The following is a 19,042-nucleotide window of genomic DNA, read 5'->3' on the forward strand; positions in this document are numbered from 1 at the left end:
ATTTCTCAATGCACGATACTTGAAAAAAAAAAATGAGTTATTTTAAAAGTGCCATATTATTTGTCCTTCAACTTCCTAGGAAAATGTTTTGCATTGTTTTGTGTTATCCATCGATTCCATTTCTAAATCTTCGATTACAGAGGTTGTGTCTATGGGTTCCTGAACTGAAGCTTTATTATTTAAGGTACACCGGGGCAAGTGCAAACTCGGGGCAAGTGCAAACGCTCAACTTTTCTCTGTTACAAAAAAAGTAAAAAATATTTCTTCTTCTAGAAATTGTTGTTTACACCCAAACGAACAATCTGACATAGATAAACTAAACTTTCTTTAAATTTTTCACCAAAAACACGGCACTGTTTGATCACACACGAATTCAAGTACGTACTAGACATAAACAGTGTGTTTTTGTTTTGCATATTTTGGCTACAAAGAAGGGCATTCAAATCCGAATTTTCGTTAAAAGGTGAGTGTTTGGGACCGATATTCAAGTGAAAGCAGAAAATTTATGATAAATTTTCATTAACCCCGAAAGTTGTGAAAATAATATTCGCTCTTGTTAACCCACACTGCGGGGCAAGTGCAAACGACACTACCGGGGTAAGTGCAAACGTACCTTTAAGCCATGTAACATCAGCCATTTCAGAAAATTCATCACCAAAATGGTTCAGCATTATATTGAAATGGTCAGAAGGGGTACCAAAGGGTTGTATCTAAAGCGGATGTTCAAAGTTCCGTAATGCATTAGTAAATGAAGGTCTTTTGCTTAAAACAACAGTCACCAAAAATGGAGTTCCAAAAAGTTATCAATATTGCAACAAAACAGCAAATATATGAATAAAAGTTGATAAAACGTGCCGGAACATGTGTTCAATTCATTTTAGGACCGATGCACTGACTCATTTGTGAATTAGTTAGGAAAAAGTATTGCGTTTGCACTTGCCCCCATAAACGGGGCAAGTGCAAATTTTGAAATTTTTTCACAAAAGCACCGTTACTTTTTACCAACATTTTTTTATTTTTCACTTTCAACAGGAATTTGTTTAGAACTATTTTAGTGATGCAACGAACGATAATTGATAATATTTGAACATATACATATTTTTCTAGGACATGTGAAAGTTGAACTATGGTGAAAACCGTTTGCACTTGCCCCGGTGTACCTTACTTATATTTTTTATAAACATTTTTCTTTAAAAAACCAAATTACCTACATAAAATCGAAACATTTGTGTTAAACATCTATAACATTTCACATTCTTCGTATATTTATGGAACAATGATTGATGGTAGTTCAATTCCGTTAAGAATAATTTTATAGGTGCAAATATACTTTAGTTTGCTCTTCTGCAGTACGTAACAAGTGAAAAGCTTTTTTTTCATTATTTTACCTGCTTTGAGTTTTGATTTTCTTTTCTTTTGATTTTATATGGATATGGGTTTTATATACTTATTGTGTTATTTATAGAACTTCATTGTCGTTACAGTCGTCATAAGTTTATTGATGTAAAAATATTCCCATCAGGACAATAATGTACGTGAACTGCATTTATATATCGTATATTCTTGCATATTCCGAATACGTAAGGTTGCAAGATGCTGTGTTTTTATTGTTTCGGAGGATGTACGTACACTTAACATCAAAAATATTTCCAAACATTTGTTGTAAACGTGTATATATTTTCTAAAAATGAAAGCTCTGTTGACATTAACTTTGATTTTTACACATCGACTTTGGTTTCGTCCTATGATGTTTCTGTTCAAATTTTCGATTGCAGTACCAACTTCAGATTTGTACCAACAAACTGGTTTCCTTTCGATATCAAATAATTTTAATCCTACTGTATGCAGAGAATCCTCTCGTATAAATTCAAGCATTTTGAATAGGAACTTTCCTATAAGCTTATAGAAAAATCAAAAGATATTTCGAACAACTTTAAATCTTGGTTAAAGCGAAAACAGCAGATCGAGAAAAAAGATAGCGACACCAATAAAGGTATTCGACTTTTTAAGGTTTTTATGCGTATATTTTTATGATACGCTTGATTCTTTCAAACATCGATTAGATAGCATCAGTAAAACAAAGATAGTATACTTCAGTGAAGTAGCATTTGGTGTCAAAGTATTGAAATTTCTAATCTGCGTTAATGAAAGTTTTTCGAACGAAGAATGCACCTGGGTATGGTAGTAAATACATCAATGCTTAACAACACTAACAGGATTCTCTGCCCACTTTTTGGGGGCCAAAATATTTTTTTATGGCTGTACCTTGATTGCTATTTGTTTGCCCACAGCTTTTCATTCTCACATTTTGTAATCGATAACAACAACTTTCTAAAAAAATATCTGCACGTCACTGCTTAAACTTTCGGTCACTTCAATAGCGCAGTACCTACTAATATTAATCAATAGTAAACAACAATGTATACATATATTATATAAAAGCGGAAGTGCCCTAACAGGTAAATGCCACATATATTATCATCTCTGGAACGTTGAAGATTACAGATTTGGCTTAATAGCTTTATTCACTAGTGTTCAATTTTTTGTTGTTCATAAAGTGCTTGGGTACCAATGATCTGTTTAGTGCGGGTGCTAAAAAGCTGATACTAAGTATAACATCTACAATGACTAGATAGCAACCAATAGAAGAAATGTAAGTAAATGAGAACTAGTGGCTTAATTATTGATTAGAAAATAAATGTACTGCTCTTATGTGGCTTGTCCGCTATTGTATAAATTTTACTTCATGCCAACAAAAGTTTTTATCATCTGTAGCTTTAGGATGGCAACTAGAGCATAATTTGAATTTAAGGGCAAAAGTCGAAATATACGTCAGATCAGTTACGGCAAACAGATAAAACGCCTAAAAGGAATGGACACTTTACGCGAATAATAGGTTATAATATCAAAAATATAACCATGAACAAACCAGCGAGAACCAACCATTTCTAAACCCTCTCATATTTGTATTTCACCATAATATGTGATGTGTTCAGAACAAAACAAAATAAAAATTTGTAAAAAATAGGTGTAAAACTTTTAATATTTTTTCTGCAAATAAGAAATACTTGTACGTAAGTTGCCTCGCTAAGGCCCGGTAAACAGTTGCTGGCCATTAGTCACTAATCTACGGGATGATGAAAAGATTTTTTACCTATACATACATACAAAACGTTTAAATCTAAATTCGGTATAAGCAATACAATAAGAACATTGATCGGTGCTAGCTCCGGTGTAACACTCTACTACACAGTTAGCAGTAAGAATCGGTAATCTCCGGAGACTTTTACATTAGTGATCTTATCTCTTTATCTTTGGACTGTGAAGCCTTAAGACTAGTTCCGTTGCTGTTGGCTCTCCCGTTGATAAGTTTACCGTTGCTAGGGGACTTTTTGTTGGTGAAAAATACCTAAAATTGAAATTATTATTGAGTTATTTTCAGTTTTTTTTTAAGTTTACCCTGTCGGCCTGACTTAAAAATACATGTAACGAAAGTATTTCTACATCTGCTCATAATGGCACTCATCATGTTAGAATAAGAACAGCATTCGTACTAGTGCCCTGTATGTTTGTCTTCGAAACGAAACTAGCGATTTGACTCACCTTGATTGCTCCTCGTAACATTAATCGAAACCAGAAGAGCTGTGGCAAGAACAAGGCCAGTATGCTCACTTTGCAACCTAAGGGTAGCCGCCATAATGCCTTTAAAAAAAATACGAGGTGTAGGAGTCGATTTATTGGTTTTACTCATGCAGGAAATCCTTACCTCGAAAAATGGTAGCTTTACGACTTGGCTGTAGTAGTAACAAACATACGGCATCAAAAATACTCGGCACCAGAAGAAAGTAACGAGCATAACCAAGCCGTTGACCATATAGACCTTGGTATCTTTCAGTCCCATAACGCTTAGAATTCCTCGAAATGAAACAAACGGAGTGGACAATTCCATCATGTACATAAAGCTAAATACACAGTCTCCAAGTCCACCTCTCAAATACTGAAACCAAAAGTTCTATAGTCATACACATACTCGAAGAAAACAAGATACTTACTGAAATCACTACTAGACCGTACGATCCAATGAATAGGTGATGAAACACCATCAACTTATGTGTGATCAAATACCGTGCAAAGCTCGGCATTCCAAATTTGCTGGGCGAAAATATACTCAAAGTACCGTTTTCGATGCTCGGAATGTCTGTTAAAATATTCATCTCTATTGTGCCGTTGCTAGCAGCAGCTGCCGCAGAACCTTCCACTTCGTCAGTGTTCAACTTGCCTCCTTTCGCCGAAACGTTTTGTCCATTAGCAGAACCGAGTCCAAGCTTATTCAAGATTTTGTTCGATGTTTCCGAGGCGTATACTTTGTACATCGACCAGATGTCATAAAAGAAATAAGAAGCGGCAAACCATGCATACGATTCGGACAGATAATGCGAAGCTTGGAGAAAATTAAGCGGACAGGACCATCTGCAAACGATGTACCCAGCTAAACAGGAAAAAGTTGCCTGAATAGCAGACACAATTCTAAAAATAAAGAAGAAAATATGTTTAGATTCGCACAAATCGTTGAACAAATAAGCATTACTTGTTAGTTATATCAAGAACATCGGAGATTCGAAGCCTGTAGCGTTTAACTAAGCTTAGCCCAACAGCAGTCCTAAGCAGCAACCGATTCAAAAACTCTGTGAGAGCTATGAAGTATACGAATCCCAAACTAATCAAAAGGGCTCCCTTCGGCATCGATATACGGTCTGATGGGTTCATTTCCCATAGGCTAGCACAAGCCAGTCCGAAGGAACCCAAGGAATACATTAGTGAGAACATACATCCTTTAGTGTCCGTTTTCCGATTAGCCTCAGTCGGCATCTTCACCGTGTGGATTCGTATCAGAATTCAACGATGAAACTGATCGTTCACACTTAGGGCAGATTTAATGAGGTGATTCTCAAGACAATGGATTGGCGCTCACTTTATTTGTCTTTTCATGCAAATAATAAAAGACGGTAGTGCAAGCTCTGCATAGTCTGGTTGCGGCAAAATTCTGAAAATAAAAATAGGAATGTTCAATACATTTTATTGAATATTATTATTATATCTTCAATTTGTATTTAATTGGAAATAATAATTATTGTGTAAATTACACTGCAGTCTGCAAAAATTTCTCAGATTGGCTAAAGTACCCACACTTCCCCTACGCACACAGCTAAAGCACACCCAGTTGATATACTGAACAAGGCGTAATAAACACTGGTAGTTGCAATTCAATGATAAACGATTATAACTATCTGTAGACAAACGCAATAACACAATAAAACCCACGTTGTTCAAAGTTCAATGCGTTACGCAACTTTAAAAAGAATTTTTCGTTCACTTAGGCCGCAAATTCAAGAGCTATCGCTCAACCATTACGGAGATGTCGTATTCTGTCTCCTGAACATACGGTTTCAAACTGAACCTTCAGAGATTGATTTATGTTATCAGTAAAGCAAAACAACAATGACTAACAACCAACTATTACATATTTGCTTACCCAGCTCACTAATATTCAAATTTTCTCGAAATTTCAGGGACGATGAGAAATAAAATTCGATGTTGATTCTGCAAAGTGATGGAGAGCAATGAAAAGAAGTGTTAACCAAAGTGCGTCAACGTCAATTGACAGCTCTTATAAAAAAATAACAGTTGCACGCTTAGTTGATAAAAGAAGATAACAGTTTTTTTCTACCACTTGTCACTTTAATTTAGCATATTCCAATTTTGGATTTAAAAAGTTTTGATGCAAGACATCATCAATTTGATGTCTGCATGATATGAGAAATGAGATGATGAGCGTTCTGACGATAATATATTTACTTCGGATGTCCGGACTTCCAACTTCTGAAAGACTTCCGACAAAGGAAAGTGAAAAATACTAGATTGTCAGAAGTTTGTGTTTTTTGCCAGTTCACCAGCTACGTTTCTAAAATTTTTATTGAAATTCACAATAGTATAGTTCCTTTGGTCCAGAAAATTTTAAAAGCTTTCTTGTTTTGAAATGGTTTTTAAGCCTATTACGGCCATTCTGCAAATAGCATTTTTTTTATCAACGGCAAATTTATTTTTAAAATCAATTTTTGGTTGTTGTTGTTGTTGTTGTTGTTTTTCACAAATGTAGTTCTCGCTGGAAAGCCTGATTTCCAAGTATTTAAGAGAATGTAGCGAGAGCTAGAAAACCAATAATTCTAGAGTTTGTTTTGATTAGGTCGTATGAACCAATGTAAACAAAACTGAGTTATCTACTGCAAACGATTGACAAAGATGTAATCTATGATCGGTAAAAATTTGGTTTCATTTTATGAATGAATAACTTTTTCAAATTGATTTGAATTTAGGACGTATAATGACTTTCTTATTTTTGAGTGCAATTTGGTTTTTGTGTCGTTTTGCGCTTGCCGTGCATTGCCGGGATGCAAATGGTCGCAAAATAAACAGTTCGTCGAGTTGGTTATACGACGTTATGAATCATCGCGAAAAGTTCGGTTAGTGTTATTAATTTAAATTAAAGGAGAAAGAACTGTGCATGGGTGATACAAGCGATGATATAAGGGTGATCTGACGCTGCAAATTGGTCTCAGGTGAGTACAATAAAAAGCAATTTTCACTTTGTGAATAGCTATAGTAGTTTTTTTGTCATTACAGAGGCCAAAATAGTTTAAGGTTATGGATGCTTCTTGCACACCTCGATCGGCCAGGGGAGCCTCAGTTTGTTCCCGTAAATGTCCAAGCGGATTCCCAAAGGCCACATCCAGAAAGCAAAAATATCAGGCTTCCTTGAAAGGATAATTACCGCGTTTAGGTTGAAGGATTTTTTTGTTTATAGTATTCCCTCAATCTAATCCGAATTAATGATTGAAAATTTAAGGCAATCGAATCGGTTTTTGGAATCAAACTTATCGAGTGACCAAAGGACGTATGCGCCAAATGATAAATGCATTAGGTCGTAAGTACATCTTCATTGATTAAAAGTGAAATAACATCAATTTCTATCATGTCGTCATGTTCTGTATCCATTTTTACGTTGACTTATAAATTTACAGATAAACTGGACAAGCATTCATAAAATGAGAATTGAAAATGTGGTTCAGAACTTGAACATCGATTTTCTCAAAACATGTTCAGTGGCTCATACGACCTAATCAAAACAAACTCTAGAATTCTAGAGTTTGTTTTGATTAGGTCGTATGAACCATTATAAACAAAACTGAGTTTTTGACTGTAAATGGTGGTTAAACATGTAATCTATCTTCGGTAAAAACTTGGTTCAGTTTAGTCGATAAATTACTTCAGCAAAACTACTTGAATTTAAGACGTATAATGACTTTTTCCATTTTCGAGTGAAATTGGTTTTAACGACGTTTTGCGTTGCTCTGTATTGGCGTGCATGCAATTGGTCGCAAAACAAAAGTTCGGGGATTTGGTTCATCGGTCCTTTTGCACTTTCGCTGAAAGTCTTTATGAAAGTGTTGAAATGTTGTGAAAACTGATGATTAATTAATACAAAAAAGTTTGTACGAGTGATTTTAACTATCCTAGATTAATTTTGAGGTAGAATTTGTGACTGGGTAAGTAAAATAAGTGTCATTTTTCACTTGGCGAGAAATTTAACTTTTATTTTGTTCTACAACAGATGCATCATTGATTCTGTTTTCATACATCGAAGAGTGTAGTCGTAGTGTCCCGTTTCTCCATCGAAAATTTTTTAATTCGTTTGATTTAGTGAGACTGTGAAAACGTTAAATCCGCGAGTTTTTACACGGTTCACTGGGATATCGAGGACTAACCTACCTGGCAGCCTGCTGAATCCGGAATTACACTACCGTCGCGCAGCTGGGAATTTCTTGGAGACTCGACTGATTCGTGCCTGGATTGCCGTGACCGAGGATCCAAAGAGGATTTGATTCAAGACGACTCACCAAGCTTGACACAGCACGTACTCCGATCTTGACGGCGAAACAGTTCGGACGGAGTTTTGTGGATACGGACGATACGGACCGAGACGAAACCACGTGGCGGCCGGCCATTGTTTATATTTGGAATCTGGTCCATCGCTTACACCGAAACAAATCGTTGAATACGAATTACAAGTTTGTACTTTTTCTTTTTTCACTTTACTTACACTATCTTTTTCTCTTTATTGTAATTTCGACATTTAAGTGCTTCGTTCATATTTTCAAAACGGAAGTGTCTCCGTTAGAAAATATGAACGAAGGCGGGGGGTTTAACCCTTCATCTATGGATGAAGAAGGGTTGACTTATGAGAATGAGGAGCATTTGGAGGATTCGGATGAGTCTGGTCCCTCAAATGCAAGTCACACTCAGATTGATAATTCCTCATCATCCATTGCGGAGAGTAGAACAACCCGACTCCGACAATACGTAGAAAGCTCAGATTTCTCTGGCCCTTGGGTGGTTTTCATCCGGCCCAAAAAAGATGGTAAGCACCTTAATGTAGTTCAGATCACGAAAGATCTGGCAAGGTGGTCCTCTGTATCCAGCGTAACTAAGGTGCGGCCAAACAAGCTGCGCGTCGTTGTGGGCAACCGGAAGGCCGCAAATGAAATTGTTACTAGCAATTTCATAAATTTAGAGTATCGCGTCTACATTCCGTCTCGGGACGTAGAAATCGAGGGCGTGATCTCAGAAATGAGTCTGAAGGAAGAATACGTTAAGTCCAACGGCGTTGGTAAGTTTAGGAACCTCGATTCGACTTCGGTCGAAATCCTGGATTGCCGCCAACTCCAAACTACCACCGTCGTAAACGGAGTTAAAAAGTACTCGCCTTCAGCCTCATTCCGAGTGACCTTTGCAGGTACCGCCCTCCCTCACTACGTCTTGATTGACGGAGTGTTGAGGCCTCCTGTGCGGCTCTTCGTGCCTCGCGTAATGGAATGTAAGAATTGCATTAAATTGGGGCACACTGCGTCGCACTGCTGTAACAAGCAACGGTGTCCCCAATGCGGGGAGAATCATGGGGTTGGAGCGTGCTCAGCAATTGAACACAAATGTGTCTTTTGCGGGGGCTCACCCCATGATACCTCCTCGTGCGAGGCATTTAAGAGTCGCTGGGATAGTCAAAAGCGCTCATTAAAGGAACGATCAAAACGTTCCTATGCCGCCATCTTGAAGAGCGCGGCGCCTCCGATCCAACCTAAGTCCACAAATATTTTTTCAGTGTTGCCAGTTGACATTGAAGATAATGAATCCACTGATCAAGACCAACCAGTTATTTTTGTAGCAAACTCCCGGAAACGCGCAAAACCTGCTTCTAAGAACCCCAGGGTTCCAAAAAAATCCCAACCATTAGCTCTCCAATAAGCGTAAGGCGAAAACCGACTACATCTTTAAAAGAAAAAAATGTTCCTCCAGGATTCTCCATGAATTTTGCACCCCAAAATAAACCAGAAATTCCGACGACTTCTAAGACCCCAAAAACTAATGTAAATTTGTCAGAACCAACTGTTCAATCGGGACTATTCAAGTTGTCTGACATTTTGAATGGTGTTTTCACGTTTTTCAACGCATCAGAATCGATCAGGGGCATTGTAACCTCAATGCTACCTGTAGTAAAGACATTTTTAAAGCAATTGATGCAAACTTGGCCCCTTCTTTCAGTGTTTATCTCTCTCGATGGCTAATTTACGCCCAGAGGTCGGAGATATCACTGTTTTACAGTGGAATTGTCGTAGTCTCATTCCTAAAATGGATCCGTTCAAATTTCTTCTTCATGAAACTAGTTGCGACATTTTTGCCCTTTCTGAAACATGGCTTTCTTCTCAATCAAACATCTCATTCCACGATTTTAACATTATCCGTCTGGATCGCAACGATTCTTATGGAGGGGTGCTTTTGGGGATCAATAAGCGCCACTCCTTTTATAGAATCCACCTCCCTTTATCAGGAGGAATTGAAGCTGTTGCATGTCATATAACTATAAGAGGTAAGGACTTATGCGTTGTCAGTTTGTACTGGCCTCATAGAGTTGCAGTGGATCGAAATCACCTAGAGGACCTGTGCTCAGTGCTTCCTGAGCCAAGGTTGATCCTGGGTGACTTCAATTCACATGGAACTGTCTGGGGAGAACAAACAGACGATTGTCGTTCTACTCTTATTTATGACATTTGTGACAGTTTCAATTTAACAATTTTGAACACGGGTGAAAAAACACGGGTACCTAAACCTCCTGCAAGACAAAGCGCAATTGACCTCTCACTCTGCTCAAATTCACTATCATTGGATTGCCAGTGGAAGGTAATCCCTGATCCCAATGGTAGTGATCATTTGCCTATCAAAATTACAATCACCAATGGGGTCAGCTCTTCGAATTCTACGAATATGACATATGACCTTACAAGACACATCGACTGGAAAAAGTACTCGGACGAAATAACAACAGCCATCGATTCTATGAATGTTTTGCCTCCTTTAGAGGAGTACCACTTTCTTTCACGTTTGATACATGAAAGTGCACTTTGCGCACAAACAAAACCCATCCCAGATTCATCAGTTCCTCGTAGGCCTCCAAACCCATGGTGGGACCAGCAGTGTTCCAAGCTTTATAAGGACAAATCAAAAGCATTCAAAGATTTTCGGAAATATGGAACTCTCGTCCTTTTTGATGCTTATGTTACCCTTGAAAATCAGTTCAAAAAATTAATCAAAGGGAAAAAGAAGGCGTATTGGCGGAATTTTGTGGGCGATTTATCACGGGAAACTTCCTTGAGTACCTTATGGAAAGTGGCACGAAGCATGCGCAATCGATCATCTACAAATGAAAGTGAAGAATATACACATAGATGGATATCCAACTTCGCACGGAAAGTCTGCCCAGATTCTACACCTGTACAAAAAATAATCCGGAATGTGCCTCCAGATAGGTGTGGTCTGGATTCCAGCTTTTCGATGGTCGAATTTTCACTTGCCCTCCTCTCTTGTAACAATTCAGCTCCGGGAATTGATGAAATCAAATTCAACTTGTTGAAAAACCTTCCGGACGCCGCCAAATTTCGCTTGTTGAATTTATTTAATCAATTTTTGGAAAACAACATTGTTCCCCAAGAATGGAGACAAGTGAGAGTTATCGCTATCCAAAAGCCTGGAAAACCAGCGTCCGATGCGAATTCGTACCGTCCAATAGCGATGTTGTCTTGTATACGCAAATTGATGGAGAAAATGATTTTGTTTCGTTTGGATAAATGGGTAGAAGCAAATGGTCTCCTTTCAGATACTCAATTTGGGTTTCGAAGGGGCAAAGGGACAAACGATTGTCTTGCTTTGCTGTCTTCAGAAATACAAATGGCGTACGCAAAACGTGAGCAAATGGCTTCAGTGTTTCTAGACATAAAGGGAGCTTTTGATGCAGTCTCAATAGAGGTGTTGTCAGACAAGTTGCATTCCAGAGATCTGCCTCCTCTATTGAACAACATCTTATACAGCTTGCTTTGTGAGAAACATTTGAACTTTGCTCACGGAGATATTGCAGTTAGAAGAACCTCTTACATGGGCCTCCCACAAGGTTCATGTTTGAGCCCACTTTTGTATAACTTTTACGTAAGTGACATCGACAGTTGTATCTCTGAAGGCTGCACTCTAAGACAACTTGCAGATGACGGCGTGGTGTCTGTCACAGGATCTACTGAGTCTCATCTGCACAGACCTTTACAAGATACTTTAGACAGATTGTCTTCCTGGGCTTTGAGGCTTGGGATTGAGTTTTCCCCTCAGAAAACGGAGATGGTTGTTTTCTCTAAGAAACATAGACCAGCTCAACCTAAGCTTCAACTCCTGGGCAGAACGATCACTCAATCGAGGTGTTTTAAGTATCTTGGGGTTTGGTTTGATTCCAAGTGTACCTGGAGGGCCCATATTGAGTATCTGAAAGGAAAATGCCAACAAAGAATCAATTTTCTCCGATCAATCACTGGCACCTGGTGGGGAGCCCATCCAGAAGATCTTTTAAAATTGTATCGAACAACCATTCTCTCAGTGATGGAATATGGTAGCTTCTGTTTCCAGTCAGCTGCCAAATCTCACCTCATCAAACTCGAGCGTATCCAATACCGTTGTCTTCGCATCGCTTTGGGTAGTATGCCAACAACGCATAACATGAGTCTCGAAGTTTTGGCAGGAATACTCCCACTAAAAGATCGATTCAATTTATTATCACTCCGGTTCCTCATCAGGTGTGAGGTCATGAACCCATTGGTGATTGTAAATTTTGAAAAGCTTCTTGAGCAAAATTTTCATACCAGATTTATGTCTATATACCATGTCCTCATGTCAATGCAGGTAAACCCTTCTTCGTATTCTCCAGCTCGTGTTTGTAGCCTAGACTACGATGATTCTTCTGTCCAGTTTGATTTGTCTATGCAGCAGGAAATTCGTGGAATCCCGGATCCACATCGTCCACTTCTGATTCCAAGAATTTTCGAAGCTAAATATAGACACGTCGATCCTGATAAAATGTTCTTTACTGATGGATCACTTATAGAGGAATCAACAGGATTTGGAGTGTTCAACGAAATATCTAGCGCCTCTTACAGCCTTGAGTCACCATGCTCTGTATACATAGCAGAGTTAGCAGCAATTCATTGGGCTTTGGACAGTATCGCTTCAAGGCCAGTTGGGCACTACTTTATTGTAACGGATAGTCTGAGCTCTGTTGAAGCAATGCGCTCGATAAAACCGGGAAAGCACTCGCCGTACTTCCTCGAGAAGATACGGGATATATTGAGTGCTCTTACAAGATGTCGCTTTATCATCACCTTTGTTTGGGTTCCCTCTCATTGCTCGATACAGGGTAATGAGAAGGCAGACTCTCTGGCAAAGGTGGGAGCGATGGAAGGCGACACGTATCCACGTGAAATCGTCTTCAACGAATTTTACTTTTTGGTTCGAAGAAACTCTCTTGTCAACTGGCAGCGCAAATGGGACGAGGATGAGGATGGTCGGTGGCTCCACTCGATTATCCCAAAGGTAAGCCTTAAACCCTGGTTTAATAGATTGGACCTGAGTCGGGATTTTATTCGTATATTTTCCCGTCTCATGTCCAATCATTGTTCCTTAGATGCGGTACTCTATCGTTTTGACATTGCTAGCAGCAATTTGTGTGGTTGCGGCCAAGGTTACCATGACATCGAGCATATTGTTTGGTCGTGTGAGGTCCACCTTATCGCCAGAACGAATTTTATAGACTCCCTTCGGGCCCGAGGAATGCCACCCAACGTTCCGGTGAGAGATGTGCTGGCTATGCTTGACTTGGACTACATGTTCGAAATATATCTTTTCCTTAAAGCTATCGATCTTCGCCTATGAATCTTTTTATTTTCATGTTTCCCTTTCTATCTCTCTTTTCCTCAAAAATAAAAGTGTTAAGCTAAGAAATAAATTGTTAAAAAAAAACGAGTTTGGCTCCTTAAAGCCTTAAGGTATGAGCCGTTTCAAATAAAGGATTTACAAAAAAAAAAAAAAAAAAACAGATGCATCATAAACATTCGTCAGAGTTGGATGCGTTTATGCTGCCCTAGGTCGGTCAACAAAGTCACAGGTGAAAGCCAGCAGTGTCAAGTTTAGTAGGAATATTGCTGCCATGGACAGATGCGAGGAAACCCGATCCAATAAACATCTAAACGAGCACTTCCAAGTAATCTGCGTGCTCTCGATTCTTTTGACCCTTTCTTAATACAACTTCAAATGGAATTGCGAAGTCATGGACAAATGCAATCATGTTTTCAGAATGGATTCTTCAAATTACAAAACGACGTTTGTGCCAAACGATCAATGCAAAAGGTTGTAAGTACATTTTAGCTAATAAGAACAAAATTAATGCGCATGTCTAATACATAGGTGATTTCTTAATCATATTCGCAATTTAATACCAAGTTTTCAGACAATTCTAAACTATAGTTTCAAATCTAGAATTAAAAAGGTGTTTCGGAACTTCTACAGGGATTTTCTCGAAACTCGTTGAGTGGCTCATACGACTAAATCAAAACAAACTCTAGAATTAATGTTTGGCATTTTCATTGCACTGAAAATGAAAAATACCCAAACTTGAGAACTGCCACCCGCCAAACCGAAGTTCTAGATTGACAACTTAAGTTTGTGAAAAAATCACAGCTTGCCAATACGCCAAACTTGTCCTTCAAGCGGAGAACTGTTTTTTTGGGGGGTTTTTGTTGTAAGCGCATCTGATTCTGTTACCTCCATCGTGGCAGATTTAGGTTTGGGGGGTAAGTTCAAAGCGAAGAATGTTTTTTTTGGGGGATAACTTTTATTCCCGCTTCGTTCGCAGAACGTCTCGCTTATATACGATGATGTAGCTGCCTCTCTCAACAAATCTTCAGTGGTCGAGCGGTTAGCATCCTGAGATGGTAATCGCAGAGCCATTGCAGGTATGGGTGTGATTCCCGTACCTGCAGTAATTTTTTTATTTTGATTTCCATTTTATTGCGGTACCAGATTTTGGGGGATGAGTTCTCCTTTAAGAGCTTAACTTTGGGTTATGCCTCCAATAGCCAAACCTGTAGGGAGGAAGTTTCATTCGGGTTGGCGGGGAAAGTTCTCAAGTTTGGGTATTTTCGAGGTTCAGTGTGCACTGAACTATAGTTCGTTCTCTCTGTGTACTGTTGTGTGTGTGAGTTTTTGGGAAATTTTTCTCCTTCAGTGGTGTGTGAAATATCTGTCAGTTTCATTCAGGAAGCAGTTCGAGTCGGTCGATAAAACACACTGGTCACCGTACCTGTTTCACGCGTAGTAGGCCAGTTACGGTGCAAAAAAAGTGATTTTTCATCTTGCTAAAATTGAATATTTCTGGATTCGTTTCTGGAATACGCTCATAAAAACATCGGGAACATTTAGAGACAACTCTTTCGCTACTGAAGTGAACATTTATTGTGCACAAAATATTGCAATTCTAAGCTGATTAGCAGTTTTTTTGTAAAGGGGTAGAGGAAAAAACGAGCTGAATGGTAAGTGGTATTTTTTTTTGTTATGATTTTTTTAGCGCGTTTATTTCAATTTATTCAATTGCTTTGGGTTTTCCATGTTCCGAAAATTGTCGGTAATAGAACACTAAACCTCAACTATCTATAAAATAGATGATTTTTAATGTATCTTTAATGTACTTCAATAATAAAAATAAAATATTGACATAACCAAGAAAAAATTCAAACACACAGTGTTCTTGCGGAATCGGAAACGTCAACATGTTACACCTGCTGCTAGAAAGTTTAAGGATGATTGCTTATTCAGGACCTCAAATATCGAAGTAACCATTTGCATCGGAATGGCATTGTAACTATCAAACGGAGGGTGTGGCATCAAATTATTGATTTTTCAAGGCGTATTGTGGACGGAAAACAACGTAATGCAGCCCTCACCTGACTGGTTCCAAAATGCATAACGTGTTCCTCGGGGTATGAGGGTAAGACGGCTTCATTGGGACAACATTCGCGAAACCCTTGTCCAGTCTAATAGATAAGAAGGCACCGCTATGTATCCTTCAGTAATAGCACCCCAAATCAAACCCCCAATCCCATAGAATTTGTTAATATACAATTTCAGCCTAGCGTGGATTTCACATGTTGTACATAAACGTGTGTAGCATTTATTGGTATTTAGAATTGGTTCTGCGTGGATGCGCCACATTCCTCGTCTTTCGGTCTCACTACCAGAATTTACTCCCTCTCGATAAGTTTCGGTTCTAAATATCAAATAATAAGATTCAAGTAAAACTTAAATCATCATCAATCCACGTGTTAATTTTGCGCAATTCCTCGATTTCGTGCCTCATGCCAGTAGATCAGTACATTAAAAAAAACTGATAGATTGCCGCAGCCCGTGGCGTAGAGGATAGCCTAAGTCTTCTAAGCCATCGGTCATGAGATCGAATCCAGGTCAAGGCATACATAGTACATTTTCTACAGTACATTCTTCGAGGAAACATCAAGTTTTACTGAGATCCTGTATGTTTTTTAGATATTTAAGATCCTTTGCTCAAGTTGCGTTTTAAATCTAATGGAAATTGATAAACTTGAAACAGTTTTTGTGGTAAGTAGAGCTTATGTTGGGCTACTTGAATCCACTGAAAATGGGTTTTGTTTAATTTGGTTTTTATACCCTTTCCAAAGTTGATGCTGACAGTACCAACACGTGAAAAGGGTCTATGTTCATTTCTGACGTTTTGAGAAAGACGCGTTTGAAAATTTCGCAACCTTTTTTTAATCGCTTAATAAAATTCACTTGGAAACTTTAAAGTTTATATGACCAAACGGTGTGAAGGAGATTTATATGTTTTTATTTAAAAACGGATATTTTCATGGGAAAATAGTTCGCAATGGATCGATTGAAGTGCCTTCTGGGATTTATCGAACAACCGGTAGATTTTACCGAAATTGCTGTAATTATTACCGAAATAACAATAAATATTACCAAAATATCGTTGCTTATCTATTTATGAAGAAAAAAAAATTATAATTTTTTGGTGTCTGAAAATTGAGGCGAAAGACAAAACGGTAAAAAAAGATGGCGTTTTTTGAACAAAGATCGTGACAATGTTCGAAAAATCGCTCAAGAAAAGCTATCAGGATTCGTTTCAAGCTAGAATACTTACACCTCCGAGTGCTGTGATACGCACGTGGTGAACGTATCCGTTGAATATTTGTCGAACATCAACACTATCTAGATACATAAAAAATACTATGCCCCATCGGGGGCTACCGTTTCTATTCGTTACGTGGCTTTTCAAATGTGATCGACATACTTGATGATAAGTTTTGAACGTCGTTTAAAATTTATTTCTCGTCGCATTTTTTTTTTTTCACCGAAGTTGGTGTGTGGCAATTAGCATATTCTGCTGTTGACGAGCAGCATATTGCCTTTATGCCCAGTCGAATTTTCCGATGGTCCAGTGTGGTCTGCTGCTTAGCACAATGTACACCCGGGCTATCTACTTGTGGTTGTCCAGGGCGATGCTGCAGGGACTCGGGTTTGGTGGGCAGCACATTCACGCTGGTGCTGGTGGGAGATTATTCCGAGCTAGACTCATCATGGAGGGCGTCCGATGTGGCCTTTTGTTTAGCCGGTACATCCGCCTATTCCAGTGGCGAAAAGTAACCTCGCACCCGGTGAAAACAAACCTAGAGGGGATTAAAATAATTAAATATAAATAAATAAAAACAAGTTTTAAAATTTTACCCGTCGCCGTCCGACCAACAACTTTTGTTTTCAAACGCTCTGAGTTGTTTTCATCTATTTTGCTCGAAAAAGTGTGCTAAGTCCCGGGATTTGGAACTCGCTAGATGAAAACCTCATGGGATGAAAACAACTCAGAATATTGAAGGTTTCTCACTCAGTTGTAGGTGTGTTCAACGAAACTCAATCGATTCAATTGAAATGGATTGACAGTTGATCAGCTGTTTATCCAATTGACTTCGATCGATTTCTATCAGGCTGTTGAATGAACGTCACCCACTAATACTAATGCACTCTGTTGTTGTCAAAGCTGTATGTTATTCTGCTGTCTAAAAAATTGAATGGAAGAAAAAAAGCATTTCCTTCACGGAAGATTTCGGATATTTGCATCGACAAAAACCGTTTTCGATGATGGATTAATATTCTTTCGGACTTATTTCTCGGTAGTATAATTGGTGAGTTATAAAATTGTTGGGATTTGATATGTGTTTGCGTTTATTTTGTGTTTTTAATGTCAGCAACAGATGTAACTGGATCAGCGAAGTTGGTCGGACAAGAAGCTACCCCCCCTACCTCCGTTAAAAATAGTAGGTTTTTGATTTTGTAGGTGGTTTTATATTATTTTATTATGTTGTTTGTTTGTTGTTTTTAAGGTTTCTGATGTCGCTGATGTACCGAAAGCAGCTGCGAGCTGATCCGCTCGGACGAACAACCTCATTGGATACGATTCCGGATACGATCTCGGAACATATTTATACCGAGTAGGATATCGGTGCGCTGAGATCTGATCGACGAAGAAAATTTTGAACAGAGAGCTGAACGCTTTCCAAATAAAATTACCAATTTTAAAAATTATTGAAAAAACGTTTAGTTGGAATGTACAATCCCAATTAGGCACCCTTAGAGTAGAAATGTGTCAACTTTAACAGGAAAGAAAATGTCCCAATCGAAAACGCAAATGTATATTAGCTAGAATAAGAAAAGAATAATTCTTGTATTTACATTTATTGTATTTACAATTATTGTATTTATAATGAGCTAATTTTAGGGACAAATACGGTAAATTGATTTTGTACTTTATTTGATATTTTATCGTTTTTTACAATTTTTACTTAAGTAAGAAGAAATTCTTCTATTTTCTGTGGTGAGTCTTGAATTATTGTCACTTCCAATTCGATTATCAACTCAGCGCATATTTTTCCTGCTGTTTCTGGGTATTTTTTGTTAACCTAAGCGGTTCGATTGCCAATACACAACGTTCAATTTCTCGGTGGTATCGATGTGAAGGGTTAAAATGGCGCAGAATCCGGATTAACCTGAATGTGACCGACGGACAGATGTATGGTCAGCATCCAGTCCAAATTTGCATCGCAATGCTTGCACAACTGCAGCAATTGCACCGACAGGTACCACCAACGCAGCAAAACCAACACAGCATGCACCGATCGATACCACCAGCACCGCACCACCGACACACTATGGATTCTCCTGATACCGCTTTGATTTTCACGGCATTTCTCCTTGTTAACTGCATTTGATTTGGCTGACACCACACCACTAGCACTGCACCACCGGCACAGCATCACTGACTCAGCTCAACATGGCACTACATCACCACTGACATCACCACAGCAAACCAAATAAGATGTTTTTTGACATTTAAAAAACTGCATTTGTGTTAGTGCGATAGAAACCGATAGAAACGAATCCTGCTCTCGGGCTTGATCGATTTCGATTGGTTTCGATCGATTCCGATTGGCTTCATTGAACGTGTATTGGATTAGTTTCAACCAAAACATTTGCTGAGTGA

General features: G+C 38.5%; 2 protein-coding genes across 5 annotated transcripts in view; one reads left to right on the top strand and one right to left on the bottom strand.

The window, feature by feature from the left end:
* Positions 1-37: 37 nt before the first annotated feature.
* On the bottom strand, positions 38-8,072 carry LOC129749719 (ceramide synthase). 2 transcript variants are annotated; one of them, XM_055744775.1, is made up of 6 exons: positions 7,828-8,072; positions 4,589-5,044; positions 4,053-4,527; positions 3,767-3,997; positions 3,604-3,702; positions 38-3,409 (listed from the first exon to the last, which is right to left on the bottom strand). In XM_055744775.1, exons 2-6 carry the CDS (start codon positions 4,867-4,869, stop codon positions 3,287-3,289), a joined length of 1,209 nt encoding a protein of 402 aa, XP_055600750.1. In that variant the 5' UTR covers positions 4,870-5,044; positions 7,828-8,072; the 3' UTR covers positions 38-3,286. The 2 variants fall into 2 exon arrangements, with proteins under 2 accessions (XP_055600750.1, XP_055600749.1); XM_055744774.1 differs by lacking the exon at positions 7,828-8,072 and adding an exon at positions 5,534-5,658.
* A 6,669-nt stretch (positions 8,073-14,741) lies between these two features.
* Positions 14,742-19,042, top strand: part of LOC129748653 (protein strawberry notch) — a 52,093-nt gene continuing 47,792 nt past the window's right edge. For all 3 annotated transcript variants that reach the window (XM_055743321.1, XM_055743322.1, XM_055743323.1), the window contains exon 1: positions 14,742-15,008. In XM_055743321.1, coding sequence (XP_055599296.1) covers positions 15,006-15,008 — 3 coding nt within the window. In that variant the 5' untranslated portion in view covers positions 14,742-15,005. The remainder of the gene's footprint in view (positions 15,009-19,042) is intronic.

The sequence above is a fragment of the Uranotaenia lowii genome, chromosome 2 (assembly GCF_029784155.1).
Source record: "Uranotaenia lowii strain MFRU-FL chromosome 2, ASM2978415v1, whole genome shotgun sequence".
Taxonomy (NCBI): domain Eukaryota; kingdom Metazoa; phylum Arthropoda; class Insecta; order Diptera; family Culicidae; genus Uranotaenia; species Uranotaenia lowii.